Consider the following 18,239-nt stretch of genomic DNA (forward strand, 5'->3'; position numbering starts at 1 on the left):
TCTAAAGTCTTCTGCATTCTTCATTTGAGGAAGAAAAGTCTACAATCAAAGTCAGAGATGTCAATGATTGTTTATTTATTTATTTTACCCCACACTTTTGTATTGGTAGTTTATCATAGTTTTCCACTTCAAAAGCATTAAGCATTACAACTATTTTCAGCACTGATAATGTTGCTTGAGCACCAAATCGACATCATAAAATGATTTCTCATGTGACACTGTGAAGACTAGAGTAATGGCTGCTGAAAATTCAGCATTGCCATCACAGGAATATATTACATTTTTAAAAATATTCAAATGAAATGTATTTGAAAATTCCACTTATTTAAACTCCACTTAAAGCAAATGAGAATGAAACACATTTACATACACAGCCACGTCACTGAGATAATAATATCCACTTTTAAACAGGATTTGGTCTTTTTCCTGTTCACCGAAGGCTAGCATCATACTATATTTCACCCCTATTAGTGTTTGAGATGATGTTGGCTGTGGGCCACTGTGGTAAATATAGTCTAAACACAAACACCCCTGCATCCTGCTGCAACTGTCAACAGCTGCCCCATTTTCAGCTGGGGTTTAATAAGATGCCACACCGCTTCTGCGTAGATTTGCGTGATGAATCACAGAGCTCGCAGTACAGGATCAGTTTGTATTTTTCAGTCACATTGTTTTATTTGGCCAGTCTTCTTAGTAATTTATGCCCTGTCAGCTCTGGCTTCATGGTGTCTACATGTTAAAGGGGGCGAATAATTAGAGTTGTACCCTGCAAACAAGGTGCATTGAAAAGGAACAGATGCACACTGAAAATGTCTTTTATTTTAGACTATAAATAGTCAATACTATTCCAACAGTATTTCAACTTGAAGCTGCTTGAGATCAAAGCACATATGCATCAGATCAGCGGAGTCAAAGTCACTTTGGTGAGCTGACTAGTATTCTGTGATCATGTGGTTGTTTTCACATATGGTAATGACCTGGTTTTTTGAGAGCCAGCTAGTGACAAATGAGATTAGTTACCAGAGAATCCACCAGTGTGCTGTGTGAATCATGCTGAGAGCAGACTTTCTCTGGACTAGATGTGTCTGCCTAGATGATCAGGTGTATTAAAACTGTAGGGGTATGCTGAGTGGCCCATGGGAAATTTATAAAAAATTATTTTACAAATCATATTTTTTAGGACTGTCAAAGTTAAAGGAATAGTTCACCCAAAAATGAAAATTTGCTTAAAATTTACTCGCCATCAGACCATCCAAGACGTATATGAGTTTGTTTCTTCATCCGAACAGATTTGGAGAAATTCAGCATTACAGCACTTCACTAATGGATTCTCTGCAGTGAATGGGTGCCGTCAGAAAGAGAGTCCAAACAGCTGATTAAAAACATCACAGTAATCCATAAATAAACCATACGACTCCAGCCCATCAATTAACATCCTGTGAAGCGAAAAGCTTTGTGTTTGTAAGAAACAAATTCATCAAGGCATTTTTAACATCAAATTGTTGCTTCCGGTGTTGAATTCATTATGCAATATTGCTTTCTCCAGGAAAAAAGTCGTTTCATCTGAATCAGGAGAGAAATATGCACAAATCAAGCACTGTTTACTTGCCAAAACAGTTCTAAATAAATATGTTGGTGGCTTTTTATGTGCGAGGACAGCAAGGGATGGACTTTCTCATTTTATGAACTATTCCTTTTAGGAACTTAAGATATTTAATATATAAAGTTATTTATTGAATTAGATATTGTTAATGTTTCATTCTGCTTCTAAAGACTGGAAATTAGTAATTTTTTTATTCTGTTGACAACTTTTTATTATTCTTTTATATTTTTTAATAGCTTGCTTCTTATTTTGTTTTTAAATAACTAGCTTCTTACTGTGGATTTTAGGCCACTGCCTTAAAGTACTGTGAAAATTATTAAAAGATGCATTTGTATAGCACATTTTCTTTTCAGGTTTCTGCATCTATTGTTACTTTAATAGTGGGCATAATAGTATAAATAAATAGTTATCAAATTAAATATTTTCCAGGATATTGTTACAGAACTGACGAGACGTGAGACGTGCGGATCCATCTGCAAGGCTTTATTGTGGAGAAGACAGAGACGTGGTCATGAAGCAGGCAGGGTTAAACAGAGGCAGACAGGTATATGGTGGGCATATATAAAAGCCAGCTATTTAATCACATTGCTGTTAAATACATATTATTCTGTAATAGCATGCTTATTTCTCACACAGTAAGAATGGGTCTTTAGACATTAAATTGCTGCCTATATTGCTTGGCTTTTACGGAAGACTTCTCTGAGAATTCTGGCACTGTTGCATTGTTAAATTAAGTCAAGATATGTTTTGTCAGATTAATATGAGAAACTAATATGGAGAGGACATAGGCATTCTTGAAAGAGTTGCTTAATAACAATCTTTTGCATGATTTGTGAGCTTAGCTGGGATTTTATTAGGATTTAATTGGTTTATACACAGCATAACTGATTCCCTCATTAGGTTGATATGACTCTACTAGAACATTGTCATGATTTTTTTTAAGGCTGTCACTGTTCCAAAATTGTTTTAGAGGCAACGCATTAAACAAGCCTTGTAATGACAGCATTCTTTCTACAACAATGAGGGCTCCTCATGAATGATACTTGAGAGAATATGTCATTTAATTAGTGTCACATTTGACAGTGAATAAGCTAGGGATGCTAAAACTATTTTCCTTGATGCTCATGGCATTATATCAGCACTTTGTTTGTTATTAATATTACAGTCAATAGTAAATGTGTTTTTAAAATCTTTGTTTCATGTTGATTACCTCTTTTTTAATTTACAGAAAATAGAAGGGGCAATATATGAATATAATTAAATTAAATAATCATAATTACATTCTGTACATTCCACAACTTGAAATTACAAGAACTAAATGTTCTTCAGGGTTCATATTAATGGATTTACATGACTCTTCCAGTCGTTCATTATTATGGGTTTAGTAAATTTTTTAAAATATTGTTTTACTCATAAGTAGCCATTTCTTCAAAGTAAAATATTTTACAGCTTGGCCAAAAAAAAAAAAAAAAAGTTGAAATGACTGTTGTTGAACAAATTAAAATAAGACATTTGATGGTTTTATGTATTTTTTTATGTACTTATTTTAAAGCCTGATTTTGTCTTATTTTAAATTATCTTATATAAAGTCATCTAGAGGTCCTTGTGTTATTTTAATATTGTTGAGATACTGTTCGTTTATATATATATTTTTATTAATAATGTGTTTTACTTTTTATTTTATAAAAAAATAAGTTTGATGTTTTTCATTATTATTTTGTTACTTTGTTTTTTTATTTGTCTATATAGTTTTTTAAAATTAATTTTAATTTCAGTTTTAGTTATTTTATTACATCAAGTTAAACTAAATGAAATTGAGATATGTTGCCTTGACAACTGGTTTATTTCAGGTGATGCACATTTTTATGGTTTTTGTTTTAATAAACTATAATAGCCCTGCTTTATGAAGTGTGCTGAGGCCCCCTAATGGCTCCCGGCCCCCTGGTTTAGAACTTACCCACTGTTTTCACTTAAAATTGATTTCTGAAATTAATTAAATATAATTGTCTCCTCTCAAACAGAACGATGCTGAGAGTCTGGCCTCAGGATGTTGGAATTGGGCACTTGTTCGGTCAGCGCTCAGACCCTCTCTGACCGCAATGCCCTGGCAGTCCCGTCTTTCAGTCAGGGCATGTGTGGCGGGAGCCCGCCTTCGCAATGTTTCCTCCTCCAGCCTCAGCATCCAGAGAGCTGGCTCAAGCACCGGGGAACCCTGGAGGATGGATCCCGCTCCTGTTCGCTCCTGGAGCCCCAGAGCCTGGGTGACAGCTTCCTGTCCCATGCATCCAGTTTCGACACGCTCTACGCCCCCCACACCCGTCCCATGGGTCTGGCGCCATCCTCCCTGGATCTCGGAGGGTTGTGCAAGGGGGCGGCAGCGTTGGGTCTGGACCCCGACATGCCCGTCAGCCCGAATATCATTAAACGGCGCAGGGGGGGACTCATTGAACAACGGGACATCATTAAAGCACACCAGGCACACAAGATCCAGAGCACCCCACAGGCCCGGCGCAAGGAATGGGAGTAAGTGGCACATGCACGCACACAGCATGCAATTTAATAAGCGCTTCACACACTTTGTAGAAATTTATTTTTTCCCAGGCTTTTATTGGTCAGACTACTTAAAGGAATGCTTCACCCAGAAATTAAAATCCCATAATTTACTCACCCTCATGTCGTTCAAACCAGTATGAATAATACCTTTATAATAATGTTCTGCTTCACTGCCATTCAGAGACGCGGGAAGTAGGGGTGCTGAGGGGGCTGCAGCACCCCCTGTTTTCACATGGTTGCAAATGCAACGGCAAGTTTGTTCATTTAAATTTATTCCGTTTTAGCATTTAATAATTTATTTGCAATGATCTCTGAAATGTAAATTTTAAGTGGGCTATAATAAACCCTTGTTTATCTTTATAAACATGTTTAATTTTACTTGTGATGTTTTCCATATGGGATGATTAGCCTAATCCTCATGAACACGTGACGCTGGCGCGTGGTATCAGACATGAACTATACAGAATGCGAACAAGATTAACTTTAATACAAGGAGATAATGGCGCAAAAGCGAATTTCAGATTTTTTAAAATGCCCATCCCAGCAAAAACTTTCCAAAATAGGCATCCAACACCAGCGGACCCAGCCCAACCCCCGAGATTGATCAGCTACTATCGATAATTTCAAAAATGTGATATGCAGTCAAATTTCCCAGTGTGTTTGCCACTTAAATGAGTGTTCATATCGACACACTTGTAGTGCTTTGTGGAGTTGTCAAATGAGGTGACCCCCCCCCCCCCCCCTTTCACCCAACACGGACACACACAGCACCCCCAACTGAAAACATCTTCCCGCACCCCTGCTGCCATTACAATGAAGGGGTCTAAAGCTTTCAAGCTTCAAAAGGCACCATAAAATTATCATAGAAGTAGTCCAAATGACTTGTGCGCTATGTTCCATGTCTCCTGAAGTCATATGATAGTTTGGTAAGATGGACAGTCCGAAATGTAGGATGTTCTTCACTTAAAAGTGCATTCATGAGAGAAGTAGCCATGTCTGATTCACAAACAAGTTGTTGTTTTAGAGCTTGAAAGCTCCATTCATTGTAATTGCATGCAAAGAGAGAGCAGTACATTGCTAGAATTTCTTCTTTTGTCCTTCTTGGAAGAAAGAAACTTCTATGGGTTTGAAACAACATGAGAGTGAATAAAAGAGGAGTCTGAGGTTATTCATTTTGAGAAAATTCCTTGAAGATAACTATGACTAAAATACGTTTTGGCCTTTTAGGAAAACAGTTTACTTCTGTGCAATTATTGATATCTAGTGTTTGAATACAAATGACGACATGCTCAGAATAGGCCTCCTATGTTTGAAACATCATCCAACTACATTTTTTAAATGAATCTGCACTGGCGTATGTAAGACGCCCTTGTGGTGGGTCAGTAATCTACCAGCAGTCAATTGATAATGCACATTTTTATTAGTATTTTAAAGGTAAATATAGTGAATTTTGAGTAATTACTAATTCAATATTGATACATACAAGTGAATTTGATATGTTCAATTAAATTTTAAATGTAAATGTAATTTCACAAATACTTAAATTGAAAAAATCTAGTTTTTACAGTATTTTTAATCAAATTAATTATTAAAGTGTCAAATTTTGAAGTGTGTGTGTGTTAGCAATATAAAATTCATCGGCAAATCTGTTTGCAGATATTGACACGAGTTATTGAAACAGATGATCATGTGTTTCCATGGGGATTAGATTCTGTATACTTCAGGTTGCAAAGATGGAGGGAAACATGGGGTTTCACATTGTGTTCCATTGGTGATGCTTGTATATACCACAGATGGCTTTGTGTGCTTTTGAGGGCTAGTCTTCATCCACGTCCACTTTTTCATCATTAGGGCATGCCGGTGTGGGATTGACAGTTGTTAAACCAGGAGAAAATAGCTATTTTATACACTATGAGCTTACTTGTTATCGCTGCCTTATATAGTACATGTCATAACACTGGGAAATTATAGGTGTGTTGCATCAAGCAAGAATTTCAGTACAGTCATTTGAGTGAAAGGACTACTGTATGTAAGCACAAAAGAAAAGACTACTGTATCTTTGCAATGGCTATTTTTCATTTCATAATAATCCATGCATTATTTGTGGTGTCATTCTCTGTTTACACAGTGGGGGAAAAAAGTCTATTTTACATGGTTGAGATGTTCATTAAAGTAAATTTATTTTAATAATTAATAACTTTATATGGAGGAAATCAGAAGTGCTCCCTGGTGCAAAAATAAAACAAATACTTGTATATACTTTAGTATATCAAAATATTGAATGTAAAGTTATGTTTGAACATGTTTTGGTTTAACATGGTACCTTTAAAATATAATAAGTAAATGAATGAATGAATAAATAAATGAATGATTTAAAACATTTGAAAAATAAGTGAGGCATAAAATAAGTGTTTTAGGCATAACATTTTGTTAACTCAACCGCTTTCATCAAAAACTTGTTTGAATATCAGTTGACAGCACACTTTTATGTTAAGCATATTTTCCAAAAATGATAAGTCACTGATCACATAAATGATGATCACACAAGTCGTCTGAAATGATATTCTGTAAAAATGCTTGCTTTTGATTTATAATTGTGCTGGATAAGGGGTCAGCAACCATTTTGACATATCCGATTTTTTCCTTTTCTTTCTGTTTTCTAGATTATTTTTATTACACTATTTAGAAGCAAGAAGTAATATTATAGATGTCTTATTTAGAGAGCAAAAAATATATAAAAATAGAAGCAGACCAGATTAAATCACCGCTGCAGTACTTGCATGAGTGTGAATGGCTAAAGAGAGCGTGGAAAGAGAAAGAGAGAGCTGTGTCCCGCAGTGCTAGGACATTGCACTACTGAAATGATTACCACTCATTTGGCTTTAAACACAGTATGAGGGCCTATAATGGCCCTAACACCCCTGAGACACACTCACACACTCTCACAGCCTCCAGATATACTAGATCCCGCTGAGCTGAGCACATACTGTATCAGCTACAGGTTTGTTCCCTGTTTTTTTTTTTGACCTAAATGCACCCTGGTGCTGATTCTGATGTATAAAATGTTTAAAAAGTGATGGGAATGTGTCTAAAAGCCATTTTATTAGGTAAGATGATGGAGGTAAGCTGAAATATCAATGTACTATAAAAGGTATTTCAGTGTTTGATTTGTGTAAATGAATGAAGTGCTAATGTACTTTTCCTGTGAGACGGAGTACATGGGTTTATTTAGGCGACCCATACTTTGTATATGGTATGTTTTATTTAGGCTAGGTAAACATGTACCTAGCCTAATTTGATCTATGAATGGCGAAGTAATCTGTTAGCCTGACGGAAAAGCACTGTACGTTCTGTCTTTAGAGCTTGGGGCATGTTGTCACTAATATAATATAATGGTGGAAATGTTCAGTGTTTTATTTTATTTTATTTTTTTGTCAAGACTGTATAGCTGATATCACAATTAGTTAAGTTTTTCTATTACACAATATGGCTAGAATTTTATTATAAGGGTTTTTTTCTACCAATGCAGCGATGTTACCTGAAGCTGTTCACAAGTACAGTGTTTCTCATCCATCTAGCCCTGCTGGATAATTAAGAATTTTCAGCAGTGCGTTTGCTTTGAGGGAGAGAAGAAAATTAACGATCCATTCATTGCGGGGTGGGGGGCGGGGTATAAATTGTGACCTGGACTTGACTGAAAATGCAGCTTGTAGGAGAGACTGCTACTGATCATCTTTTTCTGGCCGTGCAAATTGTATATATTAGAGTGATATATTAGAGTGAAATCGCGAGCTTCATCTTTCAAAATAAATGTGAAGACAGTAAATAATGTCATTAGTTTTACCATCAGTTCAAGCCTGAAAGGGGAACAGACACAGTAATGATGCAGTACACAAGCCGCGGTTAAGACAGCTCTGACTCTACTGTGATGTGACGCTGTCTCTCTCGCTCTCTCTCACACACACACACACGCCCACACACACACACACACACACACACACACACCAACTTCAGGGATCTTATCTATGCACAATCAGCTTGTAACACTCCAAAGATGTGACCCCTTTAAAGGAATCGTTCACCCAAAAATTTAAATTCTGTCATTAATTGGGAAGTCGTGGCCTAATGGTTAGAGAGTCGGACTCGTAACCCAAAGGGTACCGGCAGGGATTGTAGGTGGGGGGAGTGAATGTACAGCACTCTCTCCCACCTTCAATACGACGACTGAGGTGCCCTTGAGCAAGGCACCGAACCCCCAACTGTTCCCCTGGCGCCGCAGCAAAAAAAAAAAAGGCTGCCCACTGTTCCGGGTGTGTGTTCACTGCTGTGTGTGTGCACTTTGGATGGGATAAATGCAGAGCACTAATTCCGAGTATGGGTCACCATACTTGGCCACATGCCACTTAACTACATTCATTAATTACTCACCCACATTTAGTTTCAAACCCATAAGACCCTCGTTCATCTTCGCAACACAAATAAAGATATTTTTGAAGAAATCCAAAAGCTTTCTGACCCTGAATAGACAGCAATGGAACTGACACGATCAAGGCCTAGAAAGGTAGTAAGGACATCGTTAAAATAAGTCTATGTGATGTCAGTGGTTCAACCGCAATTTTATGAAGGTTCAAGAATACTTTTTGTCCGCAAAGAAAACAAACAAAAAACAACTTTATTCAACAATTTCTTCTCTTCCGCCATTCATGAGTGTACCACAACAAGTTTTTGGGTGAACTATCCCTTTAACAGAATTTATCTCAAGGCTTATGCTTAAGTGCTTGAAATGTACAGTTTTGTAGACAAATATAAATTGTGCCTATGTGAAGATTTTTTACTAATCTGAATTTTGTTTGATTGATTCATTCATTGATTCATTGATTCATTCAATATTTATAATCAATACATTTTCTATAGCCTATATTTTTTATTTTATTTTATTTCTGTGTATCCTGTATATTTATTTCTATGGACAAGTGTCTTGCATACAATGGAGCTCCATCACTACTGTTTAAAGGCATCCCAGGATGCATCTCATGTAGTTTATTGAGAGAATGTCTGGACTAACATGAAGAGCTGGAATGTAGTCAAAAGGTGGTGAAGGAGCTCAGATATAACATAGATTAGTTTTATAATTAGTACATTCTATATTTATGTATGCATTTATTTATTTTGTACTGGATAGTGATAGTGTGGTTCGAATGTCTAGACTAGTTGCTGGATTGGAGGCAAAAGTGGTGACTTTGAAGAAACCTAATTATAACATAGTTGTATATGTAAGCTAACATGTTCACAGCATAATTTCTACAGTTGCATTTTCATTGTAGTTATTTCATACATTTGATCACTTTATTGTTATTCTAATTACGTGTAATAGAGTAGTAATAACAAGAATGAGTGTAAATTATGGCCATAATATGTCAAAATGTGTATTTTTTTATGGGAAACCTTATGCATGATACAGATAAGCTATGTGTTTTCTTGTCTATATTATGTTCAGCGTGTTCACCCATCGCCCGTCAAGACAGTATTTCAACGTGACTACAGTAAGGTTACATATGAGTCACAGCTCTCGTAAAACATAAGCTTTTGTCCTCCTTCAGCGCATAGGTAAAAGAGCCTGTGCTTTTCTTGTCAGCAAACAACTGTTTCATATCTAACACTAATGCAAAGCAGTTAATTGGAGAAATGGGAAGCACATAACATCGAATCTGTGAGCTTAGCCCATTTTTCTGTCTTATATTTTGTTCAGACAGACATGTAAGTGTACTAAAACCATGTTGCATGACTCTGTTGTGTGTGTGAATGTGCTGTGTGACTGCGTGGGAGTCTCTGTTCAGTTGTTAAGTAGCAGACAGGAAAAAGACAAAGCCCGGGGAAAAAAATTGCTGTCACAAGCACACAACATCATGTGTCATTTCGCACACATGCAGAGACAATTGTGTTTCACAATATGTCTTGTGCTGGGCTATTATCGCCAATGTCTCTACAGATGCCTAATGGTTTGTTGATGCTCGCCTGGGTTGCGTGATTAAGCACTGTCAGGATAACCCAGCACATGACGGTAGACGATAGCACCGGTGCAGTCAAGAGTGACACAATGTTTTCATCTCCCATCTGACTTCACTGTATTTAAAGAGGCACAGGTCATAGGCATCGCCATGGCAACCTCGCCGCTGATTGCATCAAACTCAAAACTCTTGAAAAGTGGCTGGAGCGGGTCCTCGAGCCACCCATCCCCATTGCCTCCTTTCAAGATCTAATTAAATCTCTCACTCAAACTGAACTTTGACCCTCATTCTGTAAAACATGGACAGCTTTGAACACACTTTACCTTGGCCTTTTCACGCAGGCGTATCATAACGCTGCGTATATGCTTGATCACTGGATATAATTGAAGAAGCATAATAATGTTGTCATTTAATGCCACTGTATGGCTTTTTAAATATAAAGACTAATAATAATAATAAATTATTATAATTAATAATGAATAATTATCGTTTGTAGATAATAGGCGGGTCTGATGTCACAGATTTGATCTTCAGTTTTGGTAAGACTATTCTATTCTATTGTATTCTATTGTATTCTACAAACCACCCTGGATGAATGGCAATCATATCACAGGTTGTTTTGTTTCATTTGATTTTATTGTTCTATTCTATTCTGTTCTACAAACCACTTGCATAAACCACCCTGGATGAATGGCAAGCCCATCACAGTTAATTTAATTTAATTTAATTTAACTTTATTTTATTTTGTATATTTCATACAAAGTATAGTTCAAATCTATTAACATGTTTACTGACATATCGCTCAAGACTTATGGATATAAAATTATAATTGAACTTTATTTGGAGTACTACTTGTGCACAATGCACATTTCTTAATATTAAGCCTAAAATGTGTTTTAATGTCACTATTGATGATGATTGTATGATCTTTGAATATCAGTCTTTAAATGCAAGATATATACTATATACAAGATATAGATATAGATTTATTTTCAGATATAATGTGAAACAAACATTACAAACATCATTTTTCTTTAACAAAAGCAAAACTAACAAGAGAAAGAGAAATCGAAAGAAAGAAAGAAAAAGCAACTCAGAAATAATCTTTTTAGCTGTCTTAATTATTAATATAAAATCAAATCCAAAAATCTAAAAAAATAATGTATATCCTTGCAATTTTTTTGCAATAAGAGAAGGTAAATGCTCAAAATTTTCAAAAGATTTAGGTGATTTCCTAACATTGAAAAGGATGTTCTCAGGGGTGCAATATGAAATCATTTCATTGATCCAATGCTTTCTAGATGGAGAATGAGTCGACTTCCAATTCACTAATATAATTTTTTTCCCAGCCGTACCAGACAAAAGTATGAAATACTTTTTTAAATGTAAGATAGAAGGATACTTGCAATAGAGCACAATCCAATATACTTCAGTATATCTTTAGCACTACTTCCACACAATTAAATTACATTAAGTAAAACATTGGTTGTTCCAATTTAGCAGACTTTAAGTATACCAGTTTATTATACCAAACTGCAGGGTATTTTTATTAAGTACATCAATATATAAATGTATTTGTTTTATACTTAGCATAAAATAAATGTATTTCAAATACATTTTAGTATATTTATTTTTCACTAGGGCAGGTGTCCTAAAAAGCATATTTTCTTTACTAAATGGTTTGTTACATCATTGAGGGTCAACTCTGTTTTACAATCACATATATTTACATGCATTCGTTACAGTTCCTTATGAGGTTATATTCAAAGCCTATTTTTACTCCCATTTGGCACTCAATAGGTGTTAATTTTGGACCCTGTGCTCAGGACGTCACTGGAAGGGAGACACATTGTAAGATAATGAGAGAAACAGGGTGGGCAGGAGCTGCTCTGAGAGGAGAACAGTGTAGAACAGAGGCAAGATGACAGACAGGCCTATATTTAGATTATATTCATAAGACAGAGTTACTCGCACATACATTCACAAAACATACAGTACAGTAGCTGCACAGATACATATACAAGCTAAACCTAACCCTTACACAAATCTCAGTGCATTTTTAACTTATAAACATAAATACATTTTTTAGTAAGTCATTTTCCTAATGTCTGTAGGTTTTACTTTTACTATTGTTGGACATTTGGTGACCCAGATGCACATAGATCACATAGATATGCTTAGAGACAATTATGATAAACACACACTCACAAACATTCATAAACACACACACACACACACACACACACATTGAGTCTGCATTGCCCGTAGCCTGTGTGATCCTCCAACAGGAGTCGGGGTCGTTCATCCAGGTGGAAAACAGAGGTGGTGTTCTTTAGCGTGGACCTGTGGTTGTGACGTGTCGAATGGAATGGCCCGTGGCGCACTGCTGTCTCCATCATTCACCATCATTCTGTGCTCTGGCCAAGTGCAGAAATGCGGCAGATAGCTTGTGCAGACATTTAGATTTTGTGTCTCAGATGTCCACAACAATCATTGAAAGCGGTGCATGATAAGACTTTGAATGTGATCAGTGCAGTCGATGTATCAGGAATACTGGGAATGATTGATGTTTATTGTCATGATTAGAGCCCAACCGATATATCATTTTGCCGATTTTATCAGCCGATATGAGCCAGTCGCAGATATATCTGTATCAGCGTATATGCCTCCGATATGAACATTTTTTTTACCGAACATTTTTTTGACAGAACACTCCATTGTTTGCTACTGGCAATCTGGATGAAACGCTTTAAAGCTTAAGTGTATGGAAAACCATAAAAAATTTGAATGGCCATATCTCCATAACAGCGCGGCAGATCCGCACCAAATTTGGGGGAGCCCTCTTGAACGCTGAATAAAGTGTACGTCTCAAGGCCCCCTTTCAAATGAGACCACCCCCACGGGTAGCTACCGACGCGTGGAGGGCGGCGTTCAAGAGGACTCCTCGAGCTGAAGGGATCCCCGAATTTGGTGCGGATCCGCCACGCTGTTACGGAGTATGTATATACTGCATTCTATATATAGTACCAGTCAAAAGTTTGGACACACGAATGGGAAGTGTTCAGACTTTTGACTGGTACTGTACTATATATACACATAAAGAATATTGACCGATATAGCAATATCGGCATCGGCCCTAAAAAAACCCATATCGGTCGAGCTCTAGTCATGATACCAGGTGCAACAGGTCAAAATCACACTTACTTTTCTGTTTATAAGTTTTGAAACATGTTTTATATAGGCTACGTAACCTGAATTCAGGAAAATGTATTCTTTCGATTTTTACATATCTTTTGATATAACCAAAAGTTTGAAGTCAGATGTTAAGAGAAAGAGGTCAGTAAAAAACAACAACTTTTATTTGGGAAGAATGCATTAAATTGTTTAAAAGTGACAATAAATGCATTTATAATGTTACAAAAAATTACATTAAAATATTTCATATCAAGAAACCTACCCGCAAAGCTACAGGTTTCAGGCACAGTAAAAATGCTGTAAAATGAGGATGCTGTCAAAAATAATGTCATAGATAGTCTTTATCAATTAACTTCTATTAACTAAATTAAATCCACATTTGGTGTGACCTTCCTTTGTGTTTAAAGCAGCTTTTGCCCTAGGTGCACTTGTACATAGTTTTTCAGGTAGCTTGGAGACGTTGCCACAGTTCTTCTGGATTTAGTCTGTCTCAATTTGTTTCTTCATGTCATTCCAGACAGACTGGATGATGATGAGATCAGATCTCTGTGTGGAGCACTGGCTGTTGTCAGACTCCTTGTGCAAACAAAAATCTCACTGGATTATTACAATTAATGGCAAAAAGAATGTTTGGAAATGTAAACTGATATTTCCTACCCACACACTAAAAGATAATAACTAGGGCAAAAGATAATAACTGACTTAAAATCATTTTTAGCCAGTGAAAATACTAGTGTTCTAATATTTTTTCTTGTAAGTCCTCCCTGTCTCCTACGAGAAAATTTTCCAATCACATATTCCCATAATCCACATAACGGATCTGTGAGCCCAGGCTTTACTGTACTGCATGACATTATCTTAAATGGCAAACTGAGATATCTCTGATCAGACATGATCACATATTCAGGGTGCCCGACTATTTAAAGAGGTATGGGTGTTTATATTGAGAGGCTGTGGGTGTTTTTGTCTTCAGGGGACATTTAAGACACATTTGAAAGCATTTTCACCTTAAATTGTTCTCTTCAGCCTATAAATGTTCCACCCTCAACAACCAGCAGAGTTTAAATGTCAGACTTGTTTGTCAAAGCTGAATAATTTATGTTGACATGTTGAAAAGGCCTATTCATCAGCCTGATCTGATGTGGAGGAGGGACAGAAATGAAGAATGATGTGTTTGGATGCACAAGCACAGTCTCTTATTTGTCAGTGTGTTCATACATTTAGCTTAATGCACAGTATCTAGTCAATAATCAATAATGCTGAAAAAAGCTGACCCATTTTATTTTACATACTATTCTGAAAGTTTTTTTGGTAAATTCGAACAATTTGCAGTAATACGTGTAATGCTTTACCATCTATTATGTCTACTGTGTGTGTGTGTGTGTATATGTATATATTTATAATATTCAAAACGATTCTACACTTGAGATGTCTAGTGAGGTTAATCATTAAGCAAAATTTGATTTTCAGGGGCATTTTTGACCCTAACAAGGGCAAACCATGTAAAAAGCACAGTGTCCATCAATGTCAAGTACTTCAATAGAATCAGTTAACTGAAATACATTTTGAGTCTGAACAAATCATGCTCTGCTAGAAATGCACTTTAAATAATTGTTTGGCCCCTCTATCTTGTATAATATAACATGCACAAAACCCATAACTAGATTGGCCTAATATCATGAAATGGGAATAGCATGAAATATATCAGATATTGGATACAAACAAATATAAAAATATAAACTGAAGCACATATTAGGATTATAAAATCATGTAAATAAAGGGTCACTTTTTATAGAACTGTTGGTACACTCTTAAAAATAAAGGTGCTTCAAAAGGTTCTTCAAGCGATGCCATAGAAGACCCATTTTTGGTTCCATAAAGAACCATTCAGTCAAAGGTTCTTTAAAGGACCATCTCGCTCTTACCTTTTTGTAATCTGAAGAACCTTATTTCGCCACAAAGAACCTTTTGTGAAACAGAAAGGTTCTTCAGATGTTAAAGGTTCTTTCTGGAACCATTTAGACAAAAAGGTTCTTCTATGGCATCGTGAAGCACCTTTATTTTTAAGAGTGTATATAGTTGATATAACTTACTTATTTAAGATAAGTATGTTCGTTATTGACTAAATGTGTTAAATGAGACTTTATATTTATTTATTTATTTTAACAGTGCAGTAGTTTGAAAAGAATAGTTTGAGGTTGATGGGGAGGGACCAGAGCAAGTCAGGTTGATGCATTACATCTGAACGAGTTACTTTTGGATGTATTGATCATCTAGATCTGTCTTCAGTCTGGAGAGAGGAAAAAGGAGGATACTGACAGAAAATGTAATTGGTCGCTAAAGCAAATCATTTTTTAAGAAAGGGATCTGACTGATGCACACAGGACATGGTCTGGGATATACTTATAGAGTGTTTTATTTCAGAAACATTTTCAGGAACTTTTTTTGACAGTTTATTTCTGTTTTTTCATAAATACTATTACTTATTATTTCTTGAAGCTGCATGCTTTCAGTTAAACTGGTTACTGTTATGACTACTGTTATGTTGCGGTAATTCTATAGGAATATGTAACTGTAAAAAAGTGTTACTAAATGATTTCTTACAATGCAATAAATAAACAATTTCTTGCAATATACCGGTTGTTTGCTAAAAAATCTGTGCTTTTCACCGCAGATAGACATCAGTATTACTCACAGCTGCTTCTGAAAAGACTATATATATGGAGTCATAAGGTGTCCAGGACTGCTTTGGGAAATGGCTTCAGTGCAGGGCTCATGTAAGCTCAAGAAAAACCAGGGCAAGCTTACAGACTGACCTTCCGGATAGATAAACATTACACTGACAATTTCCCCTTTTTTCTGTCCACACACCTTCAACAAACACCTCCCGCTGACCGTAAGATGAAGGCTGCGTCTCTTAGCTTCAGAGAAAATTGATAGATATTTATTTTTTTCAAATCTTTTTGTTGTTGATGATAGTCTGCATTCAGTCTTTGTAGCGAGAGCATTTTGAGGTATTTTGAAGGTCTCACTTTTTTTCCTTTTTGCTTTTAGGTGGAAAATAAGTACTAGTTGTACCTGGAGCAGACTGGTGATATATTTTTACAATAGTTTACTGTATGTAAGACTAGGTTCGTAGTATTATTTCCTGAAATGATTCCTCTTTAATAAATAAATAAATACATTTGTTCAGGAACTAACTACCTTTTTCTAATAAACCAAAGTCTGTTGATTGCAGATTGCATGTTTTTCTCTTAATAGTTGTTTTGCCTCTAATATATAATGATATGTAACATAACCTCACCAGCTGTGATTTGATGAGTCATTTCAACACCAGGAATGATCAAACTCATTAAATAATGTAGCTTTAGAGATTGTTTATCACCTGTAAAAAAAAATAATAATACAATAATAATAAGCTTTTTTAAAAAAAACACAAAAAGCACGAGGCGTGTTATATTGCCCATTTCATCCTTGTTACTAAACTTTAAACACTCAGAAATGTTATTTCACTACGCATGGGGTGATAAACGATCCATCCATACCGTTCCATTTTTAGTACATTTAACATTACATTTCTGCTGATTTAAGTACAGCGAATGAGATCAACCCATTTGTTTCAGCCGCATTCTAGGTTATGGTGTAAGTAACACAGCTTGTGGAACGGCTTTTGTGTTAAGAATAGACTTCACAAATCATTTTGTTTTTAATTTCAATCTCTCTCCCCTTCTGTTTCTTTGAGATCATTGCCTCTATCAGCTTTCTGTAGTAATGTTGTTGTAGCTTTAATAGACCCAGTCTCAGAGAAACAAAACGTGAAATATGTGCTCTCACACTCCAGTCTGACTCTGTTATACAGCAACACACAGTCTTGTGTGTTTTTAATTATTTATGCCCCAGATTTATTGACTTTCTGGAAGCCGCTGCTGGCAAAGTCATGAAATTACATGTCAGCCTCTTTGGTTGATGGAAGTGTTTCATTGTAAATTTGCAAGTTTGTCAGTTTGTTAAAAAAGGAAAAGAAAAAAAGGATGAGCTGATTTTTTTTCTTTGAAAATAATTATACAAATTATTAAATGTTATTGTCACAGATGTTCATTTGACTGTCATTTTTCAGCAGTGGGTGCTAATTATTCAGTGTTCTCATTCTCTTGATTAATTAGTGATCTAGAATCTAAAGATATTCGATATGAATCAAAGGATTCTCATAATAAAGGGAGGTCATTGTCTAAGGCTGAATCATTCATATCAGACCACATGAAACAGCTTATGGATTCATTATATTATATGCTTCTTCAGCCATTAGGACATAATTTGCATTAACAAAAGCAGAATCCAAAAAGGAGACTCCCACATACTTCCTGTAGTCTGTTAGGCTGTTTAATGAATTTTCTTTCCCCATTAGCGAATTTCATAAATGAGATTAAAAGTTCCACTCACTCTTATTTTCCCATTTTCTCCATTGATGTGGCCCACAAATGAATTCAATAGGAGTTATTACAGTGGTCTGTACAAAAAGATTGCTGCTCATAAAAACTACATCATGTTCGTGACTGAACTGGGTGGTTAACTAGAGTCTTGTAGACTGTATATACCCTTAATAAGCAATGTGTTATTGGTCTAGCTTTGCGTGTTATTGTACCTGCTTAGTTCATAGTAACATTTAAAGAAACAGTTCACCCAAAATATGAAAATTTGCTGAAAATGTACTCACCCTCAGGTCAAGATATAGAAGAGTTTGTTTCTTGATCAGAACAGATTTCGAGAAATGTAGCATTACATCTGCTCACCAATGCATCCAGTGTAGTGAATGGGTGCCGTCAGAATGAGACAACTGATAAAAACGTCATCATAATCCACATGAATCCAGTACGAAAAGT

General features: G+C 35.9%; 1 protein-coding gene across 1 annotated transcript in view; it reads left to right on the forward strand.

The window, feature by feature from the left end:
• Window positions 1-3,650: 3,650 nt before the first annotated feature.
• LOC107599003 (voltage-dependent R-type calcium channel subunit alpha-1E-like) overlaps window positions 3,651-18,239 on the forward strand; it is a 146,413-nt gene continuing 131,824 nt past the window's right edge. The window contains exon 1 of the mRNA XM_016290489.1: window positions 3,651-4,126. Within this exon, the coding sequence (XP_016145975.1) occupies window positions 3,651-4,126 (476 nt within the window). The remainder of the gene's footprint in view (window positions 4,127-18,239) is intronic.

Source organism: Sinocyclocheilus grahami, unplaced genomic scaffold, assembly GCF_001515645.1.
Source record: "Sinocyclocheilus grahami isolate Dianchi unplaced genomic scaffold, SAMN03320097.WGS_v1.1 scaffold259.1, whole genome shotgun sequence".
NCBI lineage: Eukaryota > Metazoa > Chordata > Actinopteri > Cypriniformes > Cyprinidae > Sinocyclocheilus > Sinocyclocheilus grahami.